General features: G+C 50.8%; 7 protein-coding genes across 7 annotated transcripts; 3 read left to right on the forward strand and 4 right to left on the reverse strand.

The window, feature by feature from the left end:
* Positions 1 to 1241: 1241 nt before the first annotated feature.
* On the forward strand, positions 1242 to 2635 carry N7477_001070 (uncharacterized protein; the record flags this gene model as incomplete). Its single annotated transcript, XM_056962733.1, has 5 exons — positions 1242 to 1421; positions 1480 to 1707; positions 1760 to 1901; positions 1950 to 2158; positions 2255 to 2635. The coding sequence occupies 5 exons, from the start codon at positions 1242 to 1244 to the stop codon at positions 2633 to 2635; spliced, it is 1140 nt and encodes a 379-aa protein (XP_056827736.1).
* A 357-nt stretch (positions 2636 to 2992) lies between these two features.
* On the reverse strand, positions 2993 to 4105 carry N7477_001071 (uncharacterized protein; the record flags this gene model as incomplete). The annotated part of the gene is made up of 1 exon (XM_056962734.1): positions 2993 to 4105. The coding sequence occupies one exon, from the start codon at positions 4103 to 4105 to the stop codon at positions 2993 to 2995; it is 1113 nt and encodes a 370-aa protein (XP_056827737.1).
* A 970-nt stretch (positions 4106 to 5075) lies between these two features.
* Positions 5076 to 5739, reverse strand: N7477_001072 (uncharacterized protein; the record flags this gene model as incomplete). Its single annotated transcript, XM_056962735.1, is given in 2 exon segments — positions 5076 to 5415; positions 5435 to 5739. 2 exon segments carry the CDS (start codon positions 5737 to 5739, stop codon positions 5076 to 5078), a joined length of 645 nt encoding a protein of 214 aa, XP_056827738.1.
* A 25-nt stretch (positions 5740 to 5764) lies between these two features.
* N7477_001073 (uncharacterized protein) lies at positions 5765 to 7159 on the reverse strand (the record flags this gene model as incomplete). Its single annotated transcript, XM_056962736.1, has 1 exon — positions 5765 to 7159. The coding sequence occupies one exon, from the start codon at positions 7157 to 7159 to the stop codon at positions 5765 to 5767; it is 1395 nt and encodes a 464-aa protein (XP_056827739.1).
* Positions 7160 to 8837: 1678 nt separating this feature from the next.
* Positions 8838 to 9557, forward strand: N7477_001074 (uncharacterized protein; the record flags this gene model as incomplete). The annotated part of the gene is made up of 1 exon (XM_056962737.1): positions 8838 to 9557. The coding sequence occupies one exon, from the start codon at positions 8838 to 8840 to the stop codon at positions 9555 to 9557; it is 720 nt and encodes a 239-aa protein (XP_056827740.1).
* Positions 9558 to 9613: 56 nt separating this feature from the next.
* N7477_001075 (uncharacterized protein) lies at positions 9614 to 9930 on the forward strand (the record flags this gene model as incomplete). Its single annotated transcript, XM_056962738.1, has 2 exons — positions 9614 to 9866; positions 9887 to 9930. 2 exons carry the CDS (start codon positions 9614 to 9616, stop codon positions 9928 to 9930), a joined length of 297 nt encoding a protein of 98 aa, XP_056827741.1.
* Positions 9931 to 10545: 615 nt separating this feature from the next.
* Positions 10546 to 11042, reverse strand: N7477_001076 (putative vacuolar transporter chaperon Vtc1; the record flags this gene model as incomplete). Its single annotated transcript, XM_056962739.1, has 2 exons — positions 10546 to 10892; positions 11009 to 11042. The coding sequence occupies 2 exons, from the start codon at positions 11040 to 11042 to the stop codon at positions 10546 to 10548; spliced, it is 381 nt and encodes a 126-aa protein (XP_056827742.1).
* Positions 11043 to 12394: the final 1352 nt, after the last annotated feature.

Raw genomic sequence — 12394 nt, forward strand, 5'->3', positions numbered from 1 at the left:
TAGATTTGCTTAGGCTAGATCCTCTTTAATGGATATTAATTCAGGGATGATCTTCCAAGTATTTTCTTTACTTGCAGTACTGCATTACCACGGAGGAAACGGAAGTTGAGGAAACCCCGTCTCTTCCGGCGCCTTGGGAGCGCGCCGCTTTTTGATGAATCAGATTCTCTCATTTGCAAGTCCGATCGAATGCCCTTATGCAGAACTTTGAAAGAATTTGAAAATAACCGACGTTATGCACTAATGCAGGGCCGATGCTTGACGTTACATTCAGACGGCCGAAGCCCGGTTGTCGCGGGAGAGGCGCTGCTATTTGATTTGGAGCATCATCTATCATGCTCCACTTAGAGCTGTCTACCTCCGGAACGTGCTTAGTTTTAGGCCCAATTGTAACGAGCCAAGACAACCCGCCCAGAGTGGCCCCCAAACATGTGAAGATGCTATCGAGACAATGCCAGATTAAAAGAACAATTTGGAAAAGGAAGATGGAAAGCGCAATTTGCATCTGCAGAGCTTGGTTGTCTTGCTTCAATACGTACCATGTATCTCCCGGACCACTTTATGACAATTAGAACGAAATAGGCGTGATATTCTTCTATTACGGCCCATTAGGTTGTCAACAACAAAATGGAAAATAAGCAACTCGACGAGTGTAAACCCTGCTTTTGTCCCTGGCTCCGCGCCTTCCTATCTGAGCGACATACGCTATACAAAACGTGGTTCATGGCGGACTATTCTCCTTCGAGGCCTCGTTGTTTACTAGGTTAGACCTAGACTCAGACCCTTGTAATCAGCCAAGCAATGTGGAAATTTAGGAATCCTTCAGCCTGCGGGTGGAGCATCCCCCATGCGATTACACTGCACCTACTGCATTGGGCAAAAGTATTCTCATGGGTCAGGATTATTGGCTGAAATTCTAAAACCGAAGAGATCCTTCTCTGTTCACTGGAAAAGAGGCTTTGAAAGCTTGATCTGCAATAGAATGCTTCTCAAGGCCGGATCTGTATTGGCCCAATTAACGAAGGAGCCCGTTGGCTCAAGAAGAAATCGCAACCCCTGCAAATTTATCACCTGCTGGCTTATTTCGCTAAGGACATGTTTTCTCCTTCTCTGTTCTTGATTCGCTGTACAAAGTCACAGCCACGAAGGGACAGCTAAGTGACTGCCCGGGGGATCTATTCAGGAGATGGCCAAACTTGACTAGTTTCACTGCAATTTTTTCATCGACAGACTTGCCTGTCATGGCAGCAAGAATTGAGATTAGAGACGCAGCTTCGGATGCGGCGTACAAAACCGCAGTCGAGCTATGGACGCTTTACTCAATTGGTGTTTCAATCACATTACTCAGGACATATGCGAGATGCAGAGCTGTCGGCTGGAGAAACCTACGACTTGACGACCTCTTCATCTGGATTGGAATTGTCAGTGATCTCTTGACCTATCCTCAGCTCCATCGTGTGCTAATTCTGATCTTTGCAGATATTCTATACCGCACAGACAGCGCTCGCCTACAGCGTCGGACATCTGGCCCATGGTCTGGCAAATAATAGCATGACCAGTGCTCAGCGTGCTTCACTTTTTCCAAGCGATCCAGAATATGTCCAAAGAGTGATTGGGTCCAAAATTCAGATCGCAGGTTGGACTACTTATGTCGCTATGATCAATTCTCTCAAACTATCGATGCTGGCATTCTACATTCGACTGATGGTACGCTCGAAGCATTTCCGCCATAAAAAAGATACCAATTGACATAAACCAGGAGGGTCTAAGTCGCCGATACCAAATGCCAATCTGGATCGGATTCGCCATCGTCATCGCAAGCTTCCTCGCTAGTATAGTCGCAATCTTCGCCTCGTGCCAACCATTCCACAAGAACTGGCAAATAAACCCAGACCCGGGCAGTAAGCCTTCCTCACACCCCTCATATTGAACCTCTTTAACGCGAATAGACCTCTGTCAACCCGCGATATCCAAACCCGTCATCTCAGTAACATTCGCCGCAAACCTTCTCACGGACCCATACCTAATCTTTATTCCAATCCCGATGCTCTGGAAATCAAGTCTTAAACTCATCAAGAAAATCGCGACAACCATCGTTCTGGGAGCTGGTGTCTTCATTCTCGTCTGTGCTACCCTCAAGAGCGTCTTTCTCATAATCGTGAGTCTCTCTCTCTTTCTCTCTCTCTCTCTCTCACTCTCTCTTTTACTCAGGCTCCAGTCCCCTGTTCAGAATCTCGCTAACCGTACCCTACAGGAGCCAGACAATGGCGCCCAACTTGCCGACGAATGGGGAACCCGCGAAACCTTCGTCGCAGTAATAACAACAAACCTACCCATGATCTTCCACTTACTTCGCACCTGGCTAGCCGCGATGTTCGGCGACGCGTTCCAATCTTCTCAAAAAACATCCCAATCACCCTTCCAGACCATTGGTGGATCTAACAGACGCGGGCTGAGTTCGAATCGTACTGATCGGACCATTGGCTTGACTTTTACCGAGAGTGAAGAGCGTATTATGGCGGATGTCAAAATGGGGAATTTGAAGCCGGTTGGGGGTATTGTGGTTGAGAAACAGGTTGAGATCAGGAGTGAGACAAGAGGGCGTGGAGGGAATAGTGAAAGAGGGAGTTGGTAATGTATTATTAGTCTTCTTGGGTGGCATTTCATGATGTATTTACGCGATTGATTGCTAGAGAGCTGCATATGTCATTCTCCTGTACGCTTTTAGCAGCGATTGTAAAATCGGAAGCCTGTGTCTTATTCTCTACTCAACGCCCAAAGGTAAGCAAAGCGTCATGTTTCCATGTTTTTTCGTGAAATGTTCGTGATCATGCGTGTTTAACTATATGAACGTTGTGCGAGTATTTAATTTCAGTGATTATACTTGAGCTTTCGGTATATTTAGAGACCCGGCCCCAGGTATCATCTAGCAAAGGACCAAGTCCCAACCTAAACCCATGTGACGGTATTACACCTTGACTACACGCAATGCTCACGTTTTCACCTTCTTTACCCCCTTTTCATCCACCTCATCACCGCCACCGTCATCACCACCTACATCAAACCCTGAATCATCAAAATTCCTCACCACAAAAGCCACCCGCTCAATATCAACAAACCGTATCTTGTCCTCCCCTTCTCCAGGCCTATTCAATCTCCCTCTCAACTCTTCCATCTTTTCCCACAATAATCGATACTCATTAACATTATACTTCACCCCTAAATCTCCATTGGGCTTCAAATACTTCCTCACCTCCTCCTCCTCACTCCCGGGATAACATCCTGCGCAAAGCCAAAGGAAGGTATCATCACTGTAGAATGGCACCTCATCGACTTCTACAGAAGAAGCTGTAGCGATAGATAGAATCAATGAAGCAGTTGCCACTCCAACACCTCTCAATCGAGTAAGCGCATCGAAACTCTCTTTCGGATATAAGTCTCCCTCAGAGTCCACATTGGGAGTCGTACTGGGTTCAGGGAGAAGAGATATCGCAGAAGAAGTACACTCGAGTACTACTTTCTCTGCATTCGATTTGATCATCCCCATTAGCGTAGGTCGGAAATGGCCGTGTTTTCTATCAGGTTTAGTATGTAATAATTTATCCAGTTCCAGTCTGGATGAAGGGAATAGAATAAACGAGATTGACAAAAAAAGGAAGGGGGAGGGGACGCACAGTTTCCACTCCATGATTCGAATAAGCTCCGCTTTATCTAGATATCCCTTCTCTCCATTCGTCTCGGATTTGCGTTTGGATAGGGTCTGAGGCATTTCTTCATAGCGCCAGGTATCCAGTTCTATGAATTTCGCTGTTTCAGAGCGAACTGTTTCTTCGAGGGAAGAGTTTGGTTCAGTCGGTGCGATGTCGAGAGCTTCGGCTTTGCGCTTGGCAGTCTTAGGTTTCGGTTGGAGCTTAAGGGTATTTTTGCGGTTGTGAACTGCGGTCACAGTTTGGGGGTAGAGAGCGAGAAGGTCATGGAATATTTTGGGGGTGATGTTGGCTGGGCTGAGCGATGGGTGCTTGGTGTTGGGCGCGGTGGTTGTGTTGGTTTGAGGCGTTGAGGTCTTCCCCTGTGAGACGGTCCTTTTGCTGGATTTTGTGGGCATTTTGGGTAGTTGGAAGGATAATGAGATGGGAGACGATGCTGCTGCGCAAGGCGACCAGTGAGTGTCTTGGACTGGTGAGCAATTGAGGTAGAACAATAGCGACAAGTCGTGTTAGAAGTGAGAGAAGTGAGTTCGGACGCGTTACACGGTTCATGGTTATCGATAAGCGCCGTGGTGTCACCGCGCTCGAGATCATGTTGTTCATCGTTACTTGGCAGTATATCTTGTCGTTTTTTTTTTGGATATTCATCTAATCTTAACCGGCACCTGTATGTTCGACGGAATAGTAGATGTGGCAGCCACTGCAATCGCATAGGAACTTCCATACTTTGCCTCCAAACCAGAAGACCCAGATAGCATCAGCCTTTCAGCTACATGGCCCAGTTGAGGCTTTAGATGACGCGAGTCCTGGATCGACCAAGTCTGAAAGGCAGTCAGAGATTTCTCGTTAAATTCGAACCGAAAATACTGGAGTCGGAAAATACCAACATGATTCTCCGAGCACGACACTTTGGGCGCGAGTGTTTCTGAAGTGATTGCGTTACCTGAGAAGCATGCTTAAGACGACTGTTGGAGCAAGTCGAGTAGAATGAGCCAACGCGAATCCATCCAAGGGTTTACATCTCTACGGAAGATTGTCCAATAGCATTCTATGCCTCAAGCCAGATCACATTTTAAGTCTCACGGCTATGTACACACCGGCCGTGAATAGGTCTTCATTAAACAAATAAAAAATACACATCATCAAAGAATCAGAGTCATCATCCGTGTCACCATGAGCCCATCGTCAAGATGGCCCAGACCAAAACGATCATCCCGCATGGCGTGGATGATCAACATTAAACGCAGTGTAAAGTCATGGAGCACCTATGAATTGCATTTGCCTTTCGGCACACACAAATACCGGTGTAGAGGGGAGAATAGTGTATCGAATACAAGATAGAAGGTAAAACCCCTTGGGAAGGGGAGATCACTGAGTCGGAGAAGTATTTCGACTGTGATTGCGGGATGGTGCGTCAGCGGGACGGACATACATGCGCTCGTCTTGGTTGCGTTCGTCGAATGGCATCATGGAGATGTTCTTCGATCGACTCTTCTTCATGGGGTTGGAAAGGGTGGGTGCGGGTTGCGGCGCAGGGCTTGCCAGTGAAGGGCCGGGCTTAGCCTCGGCGGCGGGAGGTGCGGCAGCACGTTCGTCATCTTGCACTTCGATGTGTCGGAAGTCCTGATCCTGGTCACCAGCCTCGGAGGAGCTAGGGCTATCCGAGTCGGACGCGGCCTCGTAGTCGTCTTCGTCATCGCTCACCAAGCTAGGAGCTTGATTGAGACTCTATCGTGTTCGGGCTGAGGTTTGCAGCGTGGTCGAGACCATCCCCATCACGGAGGGAGGGATGGAATGGACCGTGAAGCGATAAATTCACGATAGTGGACTGATGGTGAGGCGGGGGCCGGGAGGGAGTCATTTCGTACGGCAGCTGAGGACCATGGGTTGCTCTTTCGAGACCCTTGCGGCTGTCAGTTCGCTCCGATGCGGCCTGCGCGGTGGGCATACGCATTGGTTGGCGAGCTGCGGGAGTTGGCTGCTGAGAAGGTTCCTGGCTGGCCCTGCGGGTCGGCTGTCTTGACTCTTCCATATCAGACTCGTCATCGGACAGACCACTAAGGTCCACGGGCGTCTTCGACTCCTCCACCAGCTTGCTCAAGTTCAAACCAAGACCTCGGTCTCGCATGAGAGCAGATAGGTGGGGGTGTGGCAGGAGATGCCATGAAGGAGGGGTTCATAGGCTTGACAGGCACTGATTGACGACGGAACGACTGGTTGTGCAAGACCGTAGCAGGAGGGGTGGCAACGGCGGATTTAGTATCAAATTGTTTCCGTGGAGTGAGGGCGTCCTTTGCTGGAGTCGGAAGTGCGTTTGAGGATGTTGGGAGTTGAGCAGACGAGCGGACCAATGGATGAACGTAACCCGGGGTTGCGACACTGCTGGTCGACTCGCTGCGGCCACCCACGACAGTACCGGCTTCGTCGACCTCGACAGGCTCACCGGATGCCATCGCAGCAGCGTCGTGACTCGCAAAGTTCCGGCCGTGCGCAATACGGCAATGGTTGATGAAGCCCTGGGTGCTGGAGAAATTATCCCTCCGGCAATCCAGACAGACGAGCTTGACCATGACTTGATCCGACTTGCGTCGCACGATCATAGGCCCAGCCTTCTCCTTGACGATAGGATACCCGCTTGGCAGACCCGCGTTCAGCTTTTCACCAGTAGAGTTTCGCGAAGGACGCGACTTGCCCGCGAGCATCGGATAATCGACAGGGTTCCCACGAGTTGAACGGCCCTCGACCAGCGGAAGACCGGCACCAGCAGTTGCAGACAGTCCAGACCTGCCTTCACCGCCATCGAAACGAGGATCTGGGAGCAGCCACCTCGCGTAATGACGCGAGTACGGGCCCTCCGTGACACCCCACGGTGCAGGCGATAGCGCTGCTGGGCCATTTCCAGGCTTCAACAGCGCTGCGCCCGAGCCCGAGCTGACGTCGGCGGATGCACCGGCGACGGCAGAGCCAGGGTAGGGGATCTCCGCGCAACGGCGCAGTTGCTCCAACGCGACCTGACATTTGGCGATCTCCTGATCGATCAGGCGCAACTCGTTGTGCTTCAACAGTACCTCCAAGCTGATCTGAGCGCTGATGGTATCGCGAAGGCGATTCACATCCGGAGCACCCGAGGCGGCCTGCGCCGGTGGACGCGTAGTCGCGACTGACGGGGCAGATGCGACGGGCGATGCAACGTGGTCGGATGTGAATGCGACGGTCGGCGATGGAGTCGGCTGTGAGGAGACCGCGACCGGATCTTCAGTACGAAATTTGGTCGCAATGGGGCCGTCAGTCACGGTTGAATCCGAACGTTTGCGCTTGAGCATCGGGGGCAGCGCGATGTTGGCCCCGGGCGCGCAGGACGAGCTTAACATCTTCACGTCTTCTGCCATGACCTTGTTCCCTCCGATCGCAGAGGGCCAGGAAGGCAGAAGGCTAAACATGCCATGCGCCATGCGAGGATTTGGAAAGCACCGGGGAAAGGTTGAGGGATGACGAATTCAATTCGATCGGCTCTCCATGCGATAGAATATTAAGGGTGGTGGTTGTAGCGGTGTGGAGCGGTGTAGGGCGTTCAAGGGGGCGAAGGAATGGACGTCGACGACAGAGAAGGTGTCGCGCGACCGTGTCAAGTCGGGCGGAACTTTAGTTGGAAGTTGGGGCGAAGGGAGTGGAGCGATTTACGGAGAAAGGTGGCGAAATTCTATTAATAATGGTAAAAGAAAAAGGAAGAAAGAGAAAGGTGGAAAAGGTGAAATGTCGAACGATGAGATGGGCAAGATGGATAGATGGAAGGGGAGAGGGAGTAGAAAGTGGAAAGTGGAAAGGTGAAAGGTGGAAAGTGGTAGAGTCGAAGGAAGGGGGAATCGGGAATCAGGAATCAGGGGGGGATGGGCAATGCCAAACACAGAGGAACAGGCAGCGGTGGGGAAATATGATGTGATACTCCTTCTTTTGAGACAAAAATACCTCCTTCTGACGTGGTAGATCCGCGACACGTCATCTCGATCTGGTAATTAGGGGACTATTGTTCTATGGACTATCAATCAACTGTCGACGATAAATTCGACATATCGATTCACTCTTACTTATTATGTTGACACAATCCCATTCTCCCAGTCCGGAAGCGGGCGGCTCCCCATTGCCACGACATCATACACTTCCATGCCAAGGCCCAGGATCAGAGTGTGGTCTGGACCTCACAACTGATCCAGATTACCGATTTGGGTTTGCTCGGCCCAATGAATAATAGGGTCTATGGTCTGTGATCTGTGGTGAGCCGGGGATGAACAGTCAAATCACAGCTCATAAGAGTATCGGCCAGAGCGCCCTGGAGCCCTTGTGATGCATCAATCCCGCCAAACGCTCTAGCTTAGGGCGATCTGGTCGTTCGAATCCCATAGAATCGGGTCGAATCGCCAGACTTGCGAGATTTGGACCCCGTTCTATGGTACTCATCCCGACTTGTCCCTTGTTCCGGGCCCTTGCGGACTAAGCCTGTCTGGGTCTCGGAACTATCGATATCCGGGGATGTGAACCCTTCTTCCGATCTATCGTGCACGTGTGTGGGTGCCTGGGGACCCAATCGGGATGTGTACATATACTTCTATTTGAGTAGTGGTCAATATCAGGTCAATAGGTTCTAAAAGCTCACTTGCTCGGACCGCACTCTAAAATATAATCAGGTCTCTCGTCGGACATCCCGACTTTCTACGGCACTACCAGCAGCCCGGAATGACGAGAGTCGGATCTACCCTGACGACCTGGAAAGTCCGAGCAAATCACCCACCACTGAGCCGTTGATCATGTCTACTTTCACCCACATTTGCTCACAACGGCTCACCACCCACCGGACATTGTCCCTTTTGGCTTTGGAGACCTCGGCTCGTATACCCTTCCAGGCACAGGGGTCATTTAGGCTTATCCGAGTGCCTCCACAATCGCGGAGAACATGGGGAAGGATAGTCTTCGACCAAAGGGGGTTTGAACCGATATTCAGCCGGCTGCTCTACCGGCTTCGCTGTTACACATTCCTTGGGCTTGCTTTTTGAAAATGTATAAATCCCCAGGCCGCCAAAGGCCATCCCTACAATATCTCAAAACATATCACGCCGCACAGGCACCACTGCAACCATGCGCTCCCTCACCCTCACCCTCATCACCCTCCTAGCAACCCTAGCAACTGTCACCAGTTCTCCGCTCAAGACTCAGTCTAAGCCCAAGTCCAAATCCCACTATGTTGACTGGCACACCTTTCATGCCCGCGGCGTCAATCTAGGCGGCTGGCTCGAACAAGAGTCAACAATCGACGTCCCCTGGTGGAACAAATACTCCCACGGTGCCGCCGACGAATGGCACATGTGCGAGAACCTAGGCTCAAAATGCGCCTCGGTCTTTGAAACCCGCTACTCAACATTCATCACCACATCAGACATCGACACCCTCGCCGCTGCAGGGATAACCATGCTCCGAATCCCAACCACCTACGCTGCGTGGATCCATGTCCCCGGCTCAGGTCTTTACCGCGGTAAGCAGCAAGACCACCTGCACCGTATCGCAACCTACGCCATCGAGAAACACGAGATGCACATCGTCATCGATATCCATTCCCTTCCAGGCGGGACGAACGGTCTCGATATCGGCGAAGCCGTCGGCCATTGGGGATGGTGGTGGAATGAGACAAACCTCGAATACTCCCTGCAAGCCGTTGACGCGCTAATTGACTTTGTGCAAACCTCTGGCCATCCAGAGAGTTATTCTATTGAACCGATCAATGAGCCAGCCGATAACCACGACTTTGCTGATTTCGGTACCCCCGATGCATTGAGCGAGCACGGGCAAAGTGGCTGTTGAAGTATATCCATGCCGTTCTCGACCATGTCGAACGCGTGAATCCCAATATCCCCGTCATGTTCCAGGGCAGTTTCAAGCCTGAGACGTACTGGTCTCCGCATTTCGAAAAGACTAGCAATCTCGTCTTTGATTTGCATCATTATTATTTTCAATATGATAATTCGACTTCGGAGAACTTGCCGACTTTTATCTGCGCTGATGCAAAGGCGAGTAAAGGCGATGGCAAGTTTCCCACCTTTGTGGGCGAGTGGGCTATTGAGGCTGGACTGGAGAATGACTTGGCGTTGCGGGGGAAGAATCTTAAGGCGGGTACGTCTGCGTTTGCTCAGTTTACGCATGGGAGCTCGTATTGGAATGCCAAGTTCATCAGTAATGCGACTGTTGCGGGAGTGGTGACAAGGGAGACAAGGCAGACTATTGGAGTTATGAGAAGTTTATTGATGCAGGGTATACGGATGGGATGGTCGATGTGATGGATTACTGTAGGTAAAACTTCAGGACGTTTGATAAGGATGACTTGGTATAGACTTTGTTTTTTTTGTTCATTCAGTGCATGATATCTGCAGATATCCGAAATGTAAGAAGCGATAAGGTCATTAGGAGCGAGCGCTAGTTCCCGGAGCGAAGGCTCGAACGGGTCAGCAACTTCAGTACAGCTCGACAATCGACCACATCACAGTTGCAAAACATAAACGCTTCACTTGACGTATGGACACATGGTAGAATTGTGGAAATGGACATAGAACATTCAGAGAACGCGAAAAGAGAAAAAAAAATTCCAACCGACGCCGAGGCCCAGAAAAATGGAGCCATGTACACACAACCAAATTGGTCAAAGATGTGGAAAATAAATGATCTTGGGAATTTGGCAAATTGACGAAAAACTCTGAAGAAAAAAATGAAGAACCAAACCCAAAACGCCAACTTGAGAGCCATCCGAGGGAAATGGGGGGAGGATGGTGAACATTGGAATTCACATGGCGGGATTTTAGTTCAGCTCAGAGTCCTGCATGCGCAGAACGAAGTTGACCACCACGGCAGAAAGAAGCGCAATGGCCAGAATAGTAGGACCGAAGCGGTCGTCGAAGCCGCTTTGCCCGCGGCGACGGATGCTTTGTGCGCGCCAGTGGAACGTGACCACGGCGTAAATCATGGCTGCCATCGCGATGATGGTGAAGAGTGCGGCGGAGATACGACCAATACGATCACCGAAGTTGAGCAGGCCAACGGCGAGACCACCGAGGATGACGGTGAAGTTCAGCCATGAGAGGAAGGTTCGCTCATTCGCGAAGAAGACCTTGGGCTCCACGCGGGTGGGAAGGGCAATGCGCTTGCCTGGCTGGCTGTTAGCTGTCTTCATCGACTTGGAAGGGAATGAATAGGTCGCGTCGGACTTGAGGGAGGGAGGGAAGGGGGGGGAGAGGGGGGGGGAGGATTTCCCGATAACATACCAGGAGCGGTTTGGAGGAGAGGTTGGCTGGACATGACGGCGGTGAATTGAGGTTGAGGAGGTTAGGGAGAGAGTGGCGCGAGCTGGGCTGGGTGCAGCTTTTATGAGTGCAAAGAGAGTAAATGACCTCAGATTTTTTTTTTCCCGTCGGTAATTCAAGAAGGTCTGGACGGCGAGAAACGGCGAGAGCTACAAAGGGCCAATCCCCGCCCGATGACGGGCGAGGTCGAGACGAGCAGCGCTAAAGGTGTGGCGCTAGTCCTGATTGGGAAACGGCGGTACAGCTCGACCGCAGTCGATACACGTGCGCCATTAATTTGCTACCGTGATAGCGGTCATGTGACCCAGCTCCGATTGCCATGAGTCTGTTTTCGAGCGGATTACGTGATGGCTTTCCCACGCCCACTCGGATTTGTAGATATACATTAAGACACTCGAGATTTTACCTGGATAATTGTCGGAGGGACTCAATACATGTCGACTCATCGTACAGAGTAGATAGGACCGCAGCACTTCCGTCTCTACATGCCGCCACACCATATTCCGACGGGTCCTCAAAATCGGCTAGCAATTAGACTTGACACTAGTTAGCACCAATGAGACCACCCACGGTTAGAAACGTGTTAAGCCCAACACCGCGGGTAAATACGACCGAAGACAGACTTTTTTTTTTCTACGAGGCGCACCAGATCTGAAGATCTCTGGTAACTTGGACCTGTCATATCGCTCCTAGCCGGTCCAATGCATTTTAAGCTTCTTCAAGCCTGCATCTCAGCCCTGTCGGTCGAACATTAGAAAATCAGTGACGGATCAACACTGCCTCTTGGAGGGTACGGCCACTCTGACCCAGGCGCAGAAATCCATACACGGTCATTGGGCCTGAAACAAACCCCCGGGTAACAACCCCCATGAGACCCGCAGAACCTGACGGAATCTGTCCGCCCCCCATCCGTCTGTGGAGTTTGGGTCTGGGTGCTTCCGTACTAATTATGGCCCGGCCCCGATGTGCGCACAAGCATTTTTTTTTTCCCTAAGCTTCGAAAGTTTTTTTTTTTTTTACGGATCCCGGCCCCCTGAACTCAACTTAATCGGCATGCCGATTGTTTATAAATCCTGAGACTCCATAGTTCGTCCTAATCCTAAATTTAACAGGGTTTTTCTTTTTAGTGCTCACGCTACCTCCTGCCGTATCGGGCAGCCTAAATCGACTACTGTACATTCTCCCTCTATTGTATTGTGGGGCCGCCGCCAAATGACTCAATTGCCATGCTCCACACGGCAATTCCGAGTCGTGCTCCCCGGGACAACTTTCTAACTGATAGGAATATATCCACTCACTATTTACCCAATGAGATGGAGTGTCTGACATGCATTTCCAAGGGTTGGA

This window comes from Penicillium maclennaniae (assembly GCF_028827695.1).
Source record: "Penicillium maclennaniae strain IBT 15551 chromosome Unknown utg000001l:1.0-3280838.0:1.0-3283122.0, whole genome shotgun sequence".
NCBI classification, from domain to species: domain Eukaryota; kingdom Fungi; phylum Ascomycota; class Eurotiomycetes; order Eurotiales; family Aspergillaceae; genus Penicillium; species Penicillium maclennaniae.